Genomic DNA, 13,301 nt, shown 5'->3' on the forward strand with positions numbered 1-13,301 from the left:
ATAGTAATTTCTTTGCATGTTTTATACACACTGCCCATGAATTGTTACATGGGATCACTTTTAAAAGAAAATATGTAAATATTCGAATCAAACACGCATCATGAGGTGAAACGCATTTAATATTACGTATGAAAAAGTAATTGTGTTTCGTCAAATGATGCCTTATTATTAGTCAATTACACTGGTCAATTAATGGTTAATTATAACAGTTAAAGTGCGCGTGCGCGTAACCTTACACCTACATAAAGTTACCAAGCAACATGTCTGCATTGATGGAGGAAAGTTGAAAATATTTACCAACGTAGTTTGGTCAATATAGAAAAAAATGAATGATGAGATGATCCACAAAGAGGTGAATCATGTTAACATACATATGATTTTAACTAGATCTATAAATTCAACAACAGTTTTTCTCATCGCTCTTCTCTTGTGTTCAATTCATGTAGAGTATCTGAGATTTTGAGAAACAAGTTCGTTCTGTATGGCTTTATATAACGATAGGAAATGTCATAAACTATTTCTTGACTATCTTTCATCTTTATGGAATTAAACACGACGAATCAAAGGTAAGAAATATTTCTCGCGTATTGTTAAATAAGAAAACATTTGACTATTTCCAATCACTTTTTAAAAGGTACGACTCGGATTCATGTTAGATCATACCTCTGAACATTTAATTATTCCACAAAGAATTTTTGCTACACAGATGAAGCGCTTTTCATGATGTTCGTAAATCTCTTCAAAAATTTATAGTTTAAAACAAATGAACCAAGGGAATAAGATCAAATCAGATCACAAAGAAAGAGAACACTTGAACCAGAGACAGAAACTTCCATTGTTAAAAAAGATCAAAGCTGTACCAAGCTTGAGCAGAAGTGTAAGTGACACAGTTTTTACACAGACTTCACCCAAATTCTCTAAGATAGATTGAAATCATGCAAATATCAATTTCAATGTAGCTTTGTAGAAATACTTACGCAGCAAATATCTGTTTTTATTGAAGGGTTTAAAACAACCGTTAAAAAAACTTTCCGTCTCCAAAAAGCAAGTGAAAGAAAGCTATAATGGGTAAGTGTTACCCCTGCTATTTGAATAAAAGCCTTTCTATGCGCAAATGAAATGTGAGCAATCGTTGTTTTTTACCGTCCTGTTTGATTATAGAGTCTCTCATCATAGAGAAGATAACATAAAAGAAAGCCAAAAGCAGGTAGCTAAGAACTACAAACTGAACTTAAGTTGCATTCTGTTTGCTCAAAAGATATCTGAATTCATTTTCGCTAATTATACTGACATTCTAAAGTCTCCAGAAAAAATTCTTTGTTTTGAAAATAAGCTATAAATATTTCCAAAAACTATACCTATTATGGACTTTTTAAAACGCTTCACTATAGAAAATAAGTCTCTGTTTTTTATAGATAGAGAAAAACAATATTTACATCTTAAAAGAAAGCCTGCCACAATTATCAAGACCACGGAAGGAAGGATTTGCTGACGCGAATAAACAGGTGGAACTTTAAACATTTTTTATGGCGTTGTCTTAAAATTTTGCACGTCGAAGCACAAAACCTATTACTAAAAAATAATGATTATTATTTTCAGAAAAAAAACAACGGCGAAACGTTGCCTCAACTTTTAAACAAAAAGAACGTCTTAAAGTCATCGTTTTATGAGCATGACACTACTAAGGCAAGTAGCTGAATCTAAATAACCTTTTGCAAATTTTGCCAATGCATTTTACTTAGTGATCAAACATTATTTCGTTAACTTAGGAAGTTGTTCTTGAGATCAAAAGTCATTATACCCTGATTGTAATGAAACAAAACTTTTGGTTGAGTACATGGCTACAACCTTGATATTCATATAACATTTTTTAAAGTATATATTTTAACAAAATTTAATTTTGGTTTATATGGACAAACATTTCATACAAATCTAAAATTAAAAAACGCGCTGAATTACACACAAGGCGATCTTTCTTGACTGAAGCAAAATTACCTTATATTAATGTGACTACGCATGTTGCCTGAAATCTGCTTGAGAGCAATGAAATACGTAACAGGTTAATAGATAAAACTCGCATGCATTTCTATAGGTAAACATGACATCACATGCACTGTACGCAATATTTCATGTAAGAGAAAGTTAAGTGTATTATTAATACGGTAAATTATTTCATATATGTTGACAACCCATCTGCAACTTCAATAAAGCAGTTCATTAATTATACATAAGAAGAGCGATGCAGCCAAGTTTCTCTTCAAGTTTCTGACATGAACAGCTGTATAAAAACACTCTGGCAATGGAAAAAAGTGTCCTATAGCCGCCGCATCTCACATTGAAAAACATATTCTTTAAGATTAAAAACAACAACAGAATTGTGCTGTGTCAAAGAACCATAATTTAATTAACAAGAAAACAAGGCAAAGATGATTCACCTGGCATTGGCCTCTTGCAAATGATGTGCAAAATACATTAATATTCACAGTCTGAACTTACAGCAATGTAAATACGTACGCAACGAGTACATTGCGGTAAAGACGTACACTGTCCATTTAGCGCAAAATAATCTGAATATGTAGATGACCAGAAATTTTATAACAAAGAGGAAACGTTGTTCAAATTTAGCTATAGGGCTTTTGAAGAGAATATATATATATTCAGAAACTGGAGATTAATCAAGTTTCTCCACTTCATTCCTTATGCTTCATGCAATGCAGTATAAGGAATTCAAGCAAAGAATACGTCGTAAACTTGGTATGAAGAAACATCAAATTCATCGTGAGCATGCAACACTTTTGGACCTTAACACACGTCGGGTTGAAAATATAGCGAAGAAGAGTATGCCAAAAACATATGTACCTTCTGCATTACGACAGACAGTTTATCATACAAACGAAGACGTATTAATCACACGAAATAACCACGCAGCAAAGGTTTAAATTCTTCCTATTATTTTACTCATACACATGTATGTTAGACAAGATATCCTTCTGGAGCAAAGGCATATAAAAATTATTCGCATGGAACATTTTTTAATGGAAATTTAATGGAAAGTTGAACGAATGGCTTTCGGAGGGGATCTGGGCGAATCTCATAGCTATACGAGGTTTTTTTTAACAGTCAAACAACGCCCTCTAGAAATCGGCAGTAAATTGTTGTAAAATGTACGTTGTTTTATTTCGCAAGAAACAATTCGAAGTGAGATTAAATAGCCTCATATAGATCACATATCGTTTGGCAATTGTTTTTACATTTTAAGATATTCCATTAAAAAAAAACATATTTTGACTCATTTGACAGCACGATACATGAAATTTTGTCAACAAGAGGTATCCCAATAGAAATTCGTGCAGTTATGAACGCGCTCGTCCATAAATCGCGATAATCTTTTTTAAACAAAAAATTGGATAATGCGTAGGATAATGTTATCAACGCGAACGTGTGTCATTTACGCAAGATAATTTTTTTGCGTTCAAAAAAGTGGGTTTCCCACGTCACAGCGTCGAAGCCAGGTGCATCAAGCCATGAAACATAAATAAGTACAGCTACCTTAGTATTTAAATTCGAGAGAGATCGCGAAGTTTTGGTTAATAATAATGAACATTTTCGTGCTTCTTTTGAAAGTCAGCTCAACACTCAGCTCAAATGGCACGTGCATATTTTAAGATCTTATTTTAAATCCCAATCATATATATAAGCAATAAATTTATATGTACACATTGTAAGGGTTAGAGCTGTCAGCGCTATATGTCTTTCATAATATTCAACAGTGTATGATATTTAAAAGTTTTTAAAGTGATTCAAATGAATTAGTGTCAGCTGAATGCATTCACAAATACTAATTTTGCTTGCCAAAATACCACGGTGTTCTTAACCATCTTGCTATTTTGCACCAAACTTACGCGCATGTCAAAATCAAACGCAATATTATTTTATAGACAGTTGTTAATGTTGGCGAAATAAATAAAACTATTACGAGAGAGACTCGTAAAGATGCAAGTTGCCGAGTTTTCTGAATTTTTAGGTTGCTTAAATTAATTGTAAAAATCTAACAATGTAAATTTACATTGTTGTAAAATGAACAGGTTGTAATTTTTTCCACAACTTTACAATTTTTAAACATTCGACTCGTCCATTTTTACCCAAATCTGACCACATTTTTAATGACATAGCCACAATCAACGAACTAGCTGAAAATCACATAAAATGTGTAATCACATACCTTTTTTCGGTCAGATTTCAGATATACCAAAATTTGCGACTCCCTTGGTTAAAAAGCAAGAGAATTGGAAGTAAGTATCTTTAATAAAATGTATAGCTGTTTTAATAATTGTCAAATAACACAAACTTGTAATCATAAAGCCTCGCCTATATATACTTGCAACGATCAAACGGAAATTCGCATTGTCCCGGAGAGAAATTATCAGATCATTTTTTCCCAACAACAGTCAGTCCTAAACAACAGTCATTCAACGTGATCATTTTTCAACACATTAGATCAAGATATTTTACCCAATTATTCTTGTACATAATACCATTTCCATCCTCATTTCAGTATTAATAACGACAAGAAGAAGATAATTCGCCACGATCCCAACGGTTTTGTCCTACCATTGACACCAAGTTGTGAGTATACAGATCTAATAATTTATAATAATACACGAGGGTGTTGGGGGGGGGGGGGGGTGGTGCTCAATATTTTATTGGTTATCCTTGTTTAACACGCTATGTTTCAGTTTGCATAAAGACATTTGGGGATAAACTGACGTTATTCGAGCATTCAGAGATCTTGGATTATGCTGAAATATGGTATTTAGGCTCAAATGCATCAAAGATCGAAGGTACCCCAGGAAGTCCTTGCAATAATGGTAATAAGTGAATTTTTAACTAAATACGTCATTATTTTATAAATTACTTAATTGTTCAGAAAATATTTTTATTTCCTGAATTAAACTCAGGCTATGATGATGACAATGGAAGCTACAAACGGGTGACTGGAGACCATTTATATTATCGATATGAAGTATTAGATATCTTGGGAAAAGGATCGTTTGGTCAAGTTGTCAAAGTTCTTGATCACAAAACAGGACAACATTTTGCCGTGAAAATCATTAGAAATAAGAAAAGGTAAAAAAAGAAATGTCTTATAACAAAACGTCGAAAAACATCTTAAAATATCACTCGACTTACATTTCTTTCTTTGCAACCAAAAACGTTTTATGAATTCTACGTCTTTGTGAACAACGTACTATAAATTTAACTACAGGAAATTTCTTTATGATGTTTATGTCTGTAATGAAAGATTACTCATATGAACGTTGTTGCTCGAGAGGTTTACCATATGCATACTTTAAGTCTTCATGTTTATTGCTTTAGTATTTGAAGTCTTTAATTAAACTATGAACTAAGTAAACGATATTTTTTGTTAGATTTCATCAACAGGCACTTGTTGAAGTAAAAATTCTTGATAATTTAAAAAAAAAGGTATGCTACCCATCCGTATCTTGATTATAAATGTTTCCAATACATGGACAAAGAGTATATATATACACTCAAGTTTAAGATCACTTCTTGATGAAGACACTAGACTAAAGTCATATAGACTCAAATTCTAACATCTGATCATTTCATCATAATGAAGACACTGAACTAAAGTACCTACAGACAACTCTCAAGTTCCACACGATTCACTTATTAAAATGAAAAGTTCCTTTTAATCAACTTTTAGGCGTAGACTGTAGACAAAATGTATAAACATGAAGTATTTTAAAATCAATTTGAATAAATAGAGGAATTTGTTGCCTAACATGCTTTGTTTCATTATGTAGGATAGAGACAATCATATGAATATCATTCATATGATTGATCATTTTTACTTCAGGTAATGACAATAAATACATTGAGTACATAATGTCCTTATGTTATATATAAATTAATCGAAAGGTATAACGCCATTTTTTTTTTCCGTTAAAGAAATCACCTATGCATAACGTTTGAATTATTAGGGTAAGTAAGCACTAAAACACAAACACGATTCTTATTGGATATCGCAAAGCAGTCACGTGACGCTAACTACTTCGACTTTTTTTAGAATAAATCTTTACGAATTGATAAAAAAGAATAACTTCCAAGGATTTAGCATGTCTTTGATTAAAAAGTAAGTTTTTATATCATATGGTTAAGCTAAACAAATTCAATGAAATGCTTCAATGATATTTAGAGAGCATGATCTTATGAAATGCAACCGACCTTTGATTTTCAACAGATTCAGTGACTGCATTACTCTTTTTATTAGATTTGCTTATTCAATACTCCAAAGTTTAAAAATAGTCCATAGCAGTCGTATCATTCATTGCGATTTGAAACCGGTAGGTTTTTTTTTGAGATCAATGTTATATTCTAGACTATAACTACGGATAACATGTAAGTTTATCTGATTTTACTTTTACACTAGAATATGCGTAATCTATATGCGTAGAAGACCACATATTTTATTGGTTGAAAAAAATTCCTATCCAATGTGACACAAAACGTAAAATAATCTTATTACACACAGGAAAATATACTTCTTAAAAACAAAACACACTCAGGCATAAAGATCATCGACTTTGGTTCAAGTTGTTACGAAAACCAAAGAGGTAAATATGTGCATAATAAACAGGTTTTGAATTCTAATGATTTCGATGACAATTGTATTCTCAGAAAAGATAAAATAAATTATCAAATCAGCTCTTCTTTAGCTACGTAAAACATTTATTTGTTACTGTTTAGTGTACACGTATATTCAAAGTCGGTTCTACAGATCACCTGAAGTAATTTTAGGTACGAAATATCTAAGCGTGATACGTACTTAAGCAACAGTATAGGGAAACACGCTTTTTAAAATAAAACTAACTTAAAAATAGAAGTACACATTTCACAACAGCAAATTCTCCCTAACTATCAAATTATAACACCTACAGGCATGGTATACGGGACTCCTATTGATATGTGGAGTTTCGGATGTATCTTAGCCGAATTATACACTGGTTATCCATTGTTTCCAGGAGAAAATGAAGTCGATCAGTTAGCTTGTATGATGGAGGTAATTTGAATCAATTGTCCGCGACATAAAAACTTGGAATGTTACAGCAAATAGTACTTAGAACATGCATAAAGTGTTTTTAATTCCATATAATTAACTAAGTGGAAAAACGTTTCCTGAAATAGAATATAATGCTTTTAGAAAAATGTTTTAAACAAAAATTTAACGCAGAATAGGAGTAACCCGGACTAATACTACAAATTTCAAACATTCAAGGATCAAACTAGTTAAAATTTACAATAAACTACTTGCTTAAAATCTCCAACGCCTACAACAATCTTGTTTATATATGAAGGTACTCGGTTTACCTGACGTTAATTTCCTTGAAAAAGCTTCAAGGCGCACCTATTTTTTCGGTAAGACAACTTTCAATAATAACTTAATGACTAAGACTGGTATTATATAACTGAAATAGTTAATTTGTTTACATGCGTTCCTATTCATGCAGATTCTAAAGGTTTACCACGTAGCATCACAAACTCTCGAGGAAGGAAGCGTCGACCAAACGCCAAAGATCTAATTACTGCAGTCCGATCAAACGATAAAAATTTCATTAAATTTCTATCGCGATGTCTGGAGTAGGTGACCTTTATACAGCACTCGAAATCTCGTATTTATCATTTTATTATTAAGTGTACAATCAATCATTCAATCAATCAATCAATCAATCAATTAATCAACCAATCAATCAATTAATCAACCAATCAATCAATTAATCAACTAATCAATCAATTAATCAATTAATCAACCAACCAATCAATCAATTAATCAACCAATCAATAAAATTTATTTTAATTTTCATCTCAATGGCATAACTGTACTTAGTTGTTTTTCCTAAATTCTCATTTATAATTAAAAATTGAGTTAACAAGCAACTGAAATACTCAATGACAGATAGTACGTCTATTTTTCTTTAGATGGGATCCAATGAAGCGCATTACTGCAGGTGAAGCACTTCAACATAGTTGGATTCAAGAGGTTAGTAAACTTTGGATAAATCAAATTTCAATAAGTGCCAATGAGTGATATTGACAGATTGATACATGAAGAAAACATTTCTACAGATAAAACCATGATATAACCTTTATCCGAGTCTCAATAACCTTTATCCAAGTTTCAATAACCTTTATCCAAGTCTCAATTCTGTCTGAATTTTTAGGATTTAAAAAGAGTGCGAGAAAATTGTGTTAAATCTGCATCAGGTCAGCGATTTCTAACACATCATCATGGCAAACAGAACAATAAAACGAACAAGTTTTGCAACAAAAAGAGCCAAGAAACATGAACACAAAAGATGCAAGATCCAGGACAAAACATTTCAACAAAGAGCATGTAAAGAATCCTAAAGAAGTTGAATCGAACTATACTAATGCTTTGCAACTTGGTAAAGATAAATCCCTGATATCCAATGGGCTAGGAGGCAATAACAAGCATTCAAGAAAGGAAAATAGTGACAATGATAGTAACATTTCTGAACATGATGGTTCTATAACACTAGACGAACATATGTTTTTACCTCCAATAAAATAATTGTACACAAAAAAACTTTTGATGTACAAAATACATAATTACAAGTAAAGATTGCCATATTACCTATCTAATATGCTCATCGGTAATCATAACTACTAATGTAATACATAAATATCACATATATGCATGTGTATGTTGTTGTTGACATTAATGCTGTAAATGATAAAAAATGGGGCTTGTAAAGCTCATGTAAGTATTACATGGGCTAAATCTTAAAAGCCACAAGCTTATCATCTCCATTGTGTTTTCTTTTAATTTTGTAAATGACATGTCGGAATTATAGATGCTAAATAGAATAGGCAAGGTTTTTGATGCTCATGCTTTGAAACAAATTCTAAGTTTCCTAGACTGTAAAAACGTTGAAATTATAAAGACATTGCACTATTTGAAAAGCTGATTTGAGCTGCAGAATTTATTGACATTCAAACAAAACAGTTGTAACTATCCTCAAATTCCATTTTTCTCTAAAAACTGATTTTAGAATTTGTCTGTAAGCTCAAAGTTCCAAATTTTACATGGAGGAGCCTGTTGTAATATATTACAAATGTAGCTTTTATATGATTGGTCAATACCTGTATACTTAGGTATTAACAATACAATAATACAGAACAATTAAATAGCAAATTTTGAAACACTAGCCAGTATTTCATGAATTCTTTTGAATATTTTTCCAATATTCAAAAAAATATTTGATTTTGAAAATGCAAGTCATGTGATGATTTTCTATCGTCTCTTGCTGCTAAATAGCCAATGGATGATGAATGGGTTGATAATGGTAAATAAGCAAATCAAAGTAGTTTTCCAAAACCCATTATGTTCCTTATCATTAACCCTTGTCTCCAATAATTCAATACGTGATTGCATGGCAGCTATCTCACCTTGAAAATGATTTCTTAAGGTTTCATCAGTTGCAGATAACATTGCTCTCTGGGTTAATCTATGAAAGGGGAGAAATTAAAATTTGGCAAAATTTTAATGTTAAAAAAATGTTAAACACAACATTAATTCAAACATAAACTAAGATACATTATATCCCTTACACAGTGAAAAAAGACATCCTTCGTGTTGATTGAATTCTCAGCAATAATGAGAAATGTCAATGTCAATAACAATAAAAAACAGATAATGAATGACATAGATTTACCTATCATAATCTTCATGTCTTTTCATCTTTTCACTATTTCTGTCAATATAACGAGACTTCGTATCATCCACAGTTAAAGTTCTGGGTGGCGTATCCATATCTCCCGTATATTTGTCCGTAATCACGCCACTATTTTCCAAATTAATGCTGCGAGTCTCAACGCCAGATGGCGTCCCATTCAAAAAAATTCGGTCTGGTACATGCATCGTTTGGTTATCACCAAAACTCCATTTATTCTGACTAAAATCCAGGTTGTTACGTACAGTAATTGTTTCGGGAACTTTCATGTCCTCTATGGCATTATAATCGGTAGAAAAGATACGTGACGTATCGCTATTTATTTCGTGAGGAAAACTTTCCTTATCTCCGTCGGCCATGTTGATTTTCTAGAAGCTAGTCCCAGTCCTCTGCACATGACATTGTGGAACATTGTATTGATTGTATTGACTATATTTATAATTACAATTATTCCCAATTTAGCTCTTAATCTTGGGTATCTTACTGGGAGAAAATTACAAGAGTGGGGTTGGCAATTACAGGTTTAGGGATGAAAAGAGCAAATGTGGTTTATCTTTGTAGAATATTTGTTTGGTTATTTTGCTATTCATATTTTTTGATTTCTTCTTATTCTTTTTTGATACATTGTATGAGCCAGTCATTTCAAAAGAGCCTTTCTTGCGTCCACTAGAACTTTGAAGGCTTCTTCCGAACCGGGAGCGATACTTTTATCAGGGTGAATTAACATAGCCAGTTTACGATAAGCACGATTTACGTCCTCTCTATAAAAATAAAATTATGTTGAATGGGTTTTGTCAAATGTTTTGTCCCGCAGGCTAAATAATATGCTCCAGTAATTACTCACAATTAACACTAAGACACGCTTTTTGTCGTCTGAAGAACGCGTGCACAAAATTCGAACAATGAGGAAACATCATAACAGAAACATCTATAATTTTAAAATTGCCTGACAACTGTGGTTGACATTAAAAAAACATTGAAACAAAACAATGAATAACATTCACATTAATTCATAATGAAAGAATAATCATGGTTGAAAGCTTGTTTCGTTTGTCAAATTTTTTCATATGAAGAACAAAACTTTGCTAAGTGCTCACGTTAACGATGTCACCGACATTTAAAAGACCCTCTTTTAAAAACAGATCACACACTGTTACCTAATTCTTCATATCGACTATTATTAGGAATTCATTTTCACAACCCACAGGAACATTAAATAGTTACTTTTGTTTTACTTTTCCGCATCTCACAAAGTTCATTCAAAACATAAATTTTTTCTTCTTAAGTCATGACATGATCAATGAAGTTGCAAACATAGAATCATAAATCAATATTACTGTTATTGTAGGAAATGAACAATAGAATTTAAAACCTTAGAACCTTTAAGGTAGAAAACAATGACGTTCACTTACATTGGTGCACACAATAACATTGACAAATAACAAATTTTTTTGTGGTATCGAAGTGCAAGCGAAGAAATCTAAAACCGCATTCGTTTGTATTTCTAAACTTATTCTGCATAAATTTATAGTTAAAGCATTCTGACTATAAAGTTTCTGTTACATAGCTTATATAGCTCATATTCAGTCGTAGTCTAAAGGCGAAATAAGAAACATATCAAAATTTTAAGAACAAGCTTTTCTTGAAATAACAGAAAACATTCCATTCAAATTTTAAGTTCCTTAAATCACGCAGACTATCAAATTTTCGACAAAAACTATTTAATCTGTGTCAAATGACTTTTGAACTTGAACTTGTCGAAAACTCCTAATTTAACTGAACTGAAAAGATTTGACAATAAAACACAAAAGAGCGTTGGTTGCATTTAAAGTGGCTTTAGTCTGTATTTTCCTCATAGTAACGTATGTATTGACGTTTGTTGAAAATATCGTACGTTACTTGTTACCATGTAGGAAATTAATGATATTAAAAGTTGAACAAAATATTTCGAAATAAAATTCCAGCATAATGTATTGGGCTATTTAAAAATGGCAAATACATATATTCGAACTGACCTGCTTGCCCCATTGTGTAAACCCAATCGATCATAGTTATCTTTTCCATTAACCAATCTCTGAATGGCATCTGACTGTTCTTTGGTCCAACCCAAAGTTGTAGCAACACGGGTTGCATTACATCCACTTTGCAACATTTTCAGCACCTCCTCAAACAAAGTCTAAAAAATGAACAACTTGAAAGACAATTGGTGTAAAATTACATTCAAGCCTTAATACAACTGCACCAACTTTACAAAAACAGCATAAATATACAATATTCACCTTTACTCTCTGCTTCTATAGTTTACCCTTGGTGTTTATACCTGAAACATTTTGTTCACACCATCTCCATTTAGGGCAGAAGTCTCAAAATAATGAAAACCACAGTTATTTGCCCATATTCTTCCAGTATTCTCGTCTACAACTCTTCTCTTGTCAGTCTGAAATAACAGACAAAAAAACAATAATTATGTGAACAATAAGGATGGTGTCACAACAAGACATTAATGTAGTGAGGAAGAAATGGCTTTTTTAGAATGTACCTTATTAGCACAAACTATGAACACAACTTTTTCCATGTCGGTTGGATCTCCAATTTCTTTCCTCATTTCATTTAGCCATGTTTGCAAGCTGTCAAAACTTTGTTTACACGATACATCAAACACCAATAAAGCACCTTGTGTGTCTTTATAAAACTCATTACGGACCTCATAGAATATAGGGTGACCAGCCATATCAAAAATATTCACTTTGACCTCTTTACCATCAACAAATACTCTATTTATTACAAAAGATTAATATCATTCTTTAGTTTTAAGAGGAACACAATACTCATAACCCATCTTAAGTGATAGAATTGTCTTTATTAGGAGTGATCTGATGTCGAAACTTCAGTCCTTATAAGCTCAAATTCACAAGCTGGCATAATTTTTAGCAATTTTGTGAGGCAAGTTCTAGAATTTTTGCTAATATCTTTATATTCTGTTCTTTAAAAACAAACTTTTAAGTCAGCTTAACTCCACCAATGTGTTCATCAGAAATTATCTGACATTAAAATGGTGTTCTTATCTATTCCAGTCTTTAGTATGTCAGATGATAAAATTTCGACTTATTACGCAGCATTTCATCAAAACTGCCGTAATGTTGGATTTTACAACGTATACATAAGAAATATCATAGAATTATTACTTAGTAACTCCATAATCAATTCCAATTGTTGCCATGTATTTGTTGACAAATCTTTTTTCACAATATCGCTTAATAATGCAGCTCTACAACATCAAAATATCAACAAAAACATTACATCGAGCTGAAAAATTTAGTAAGTTAATACGACATTAATACTAAACCTTTCCAACTGCAGCATCACCCAAACTAACTATTTTAATCCTTGGAGACCATTTGGTCTTGCCTTGTTTCTCCATATAATATTATAATGGTTCAAACAACTGACACAACTTCCAAACTTATCCACCGCAAAAAGGCAGTCGTATGCAGCCATTACTGGACAAATTAATATCTTTAAAAC

General features: G+C 31.9%; 3 protein-coding genes across 4 annotated transcripts in view; 1 reads left to right on the forward strand and 2 right to left on the reverse strand.

Moving 5' to 3' along the window:
* Positions 1 to 261: 261 nt before the first annotated feature.
* LOC124452842 (dual specificity tyrosine-phosphorylation-regulated kinase 4-like) lies at positions 262 to 9,251 on the forward strand. Of its 2 annotated transcripts, none has more exons than XM_047003474.1 (23): positions 262 to 352; positions 447 to 566; positions 754 to 877; positions 1,004 to 1,068; positions 1,162 to 1,207; positions 1,416 to 1,505; positions 1,600 to 1,686; positions 4,237 to 4,292; positions 4,556 to 4,626; positions 4,737 to 4,868; positions 4,959 to 5,127; positions 5,430 to 5,484; positions 5,829 to 5,881; positions 5,974 to 6,006; positions 6,092 to 6,157; positions 6,296 to 6,368; positions 6,557 to 6,638; positions 6,772 to 6,822; positions 6,963 to 7,084; positions 7,380 to 7,440; positions 7,533 to 7,662; positions 8,002 to 8,062; positions 8,244 to 9,251. In XM_047003474.1, exons 2-23 carry the CDS (start codon positions 541 to 543, stop codon positions 8,367 to 8,369), a joined length of 1,779 nt encoding a protein of 592 aa, XP_046859430.1. In that variant the 5' UTR covers positions 262 to 352; positions 447 to 540; the 3' UTR covers positions 8,370 to 9,251. The 2 variants fall into 2 exon arrangements, with proteins under 2 accessions (XP_046859430.1, XP_046859436.1); XM_047003480.1 differs by having other exon boundaries at positions 1,422 to 1,505.
* A 42-nt stretch (positions 9,252 to 9,293) lies between these two features.
* Positions 9,294 to 13,301, reverse strand: part of LOC124452886 (solute carrier family 2, facilitated glucose transporter member 8-like) — a 34,946-nt gene continuing 30,938 nt past the window's right edge. Inside the window, exons 6-7 of the mRNA XM_047003519.1 lie at positions 9,759 to 10,144; positions 9,294 to 9,551 (exon numbers count right to left, since the gene is read on the reverse strand). Of these exons, the coding sequence (XP_046859475.1) occupies positions 9,338 to 9,551; positions 9,759 to 10,144 (600 nt within the window). The 3' untranslated portion in view covers positions 9,294 to 9,337. The remainder of the gene's footprint in view (positions 9,552 to 9,758; positions 10,145 to 13,301) is intronic.
* Positions 10,173 to 13,255, reverse strand: LOC124452939 (dnaJ homolog subfamily C member 27-like). The gene is made up of 6 exons (XM_047003601.1): positions 13,123 to 13,255; positions 12,962 to 13,044; positions 12,316 to 12,550; positions 12,097 to 12,213; positions 11,792 to 11,952; positions 10,173 to 10,537 (listed from the first exon to the last, which is right to left on the reverse strand). The coding sequence occupies exons 1-6, from the start codon at positions 13,195 to 13,197 to the stop codon at positions 10,414 to 10,416; spliced, it is 795 nt and encodes a 264-aa protein (XP_046859557.1). The 5' UTR covers positions 13,198 to 13,255; the 3' UTR covers positions 10,173 to 10,413.

Source organism: Xenia sp. Carnegie-2017, unplaced genomic scaffold (genome assembly GCF_021976095.1).
Source record: "Xenia sp. Carnegie-2017 unplaced genomic scaffold, XeniaSp_v1 HiC_scaffold_13, whole genome shotgun sequence".
In the NCBI taxonomy this organism is placed as follows: domain Eukaryota; kingdom Metazoa; phylum Cnidaria; class Anthozoa; order Malacalcyonacea; family Xeniidae; genus Xenia; species Xenia sp. Carnegie-2017.

Excerpts from the sequence above, each read along its gene's own strand:
- LOC124452939 (XM_047003601.1), bottom strand. The coding sequence starts at position 13,197 with ATGGAGAAACAAGGCAAGACCAAATGGTCTCCAAGGATTAAAATAGTT. Across the intron at positions 12,551-12,961 it reads ATTGATTATGGAGTTACTAA|AGTATTTGTTGATGGTAAAG; the intron begins GTAATAATTCTA and ends TGTAATAAATAG. Across the intron at positions 12,214-12,315 it reads TCATAGTTTGTGCTAATAAG|ACTGACAAGAGAAGAGTTGT; the intron begins GTACATTCTAAA and ends CTGTTATTTCAG.
- LOC124452842 (XM_047003474.1), top strand. The coding sequence starts at position 541 with ATGGAATTAAACACGACGAATCAAAG. Across the intron at positions 567-753 it reads TTAAACACGACGAATCAAAG|TTTAAAACAAATGAACCAAG; the intron begins GTAAGAAATATT and ends AAAAATTTATAG. Across the intron at positions 5,485-5,828 it reads TTGATAATTTAAAAAAAAAG|GATAGAGACAATCATATGAA; the intron begins GTATGCTACCCA and ends TTCATTATGTAG.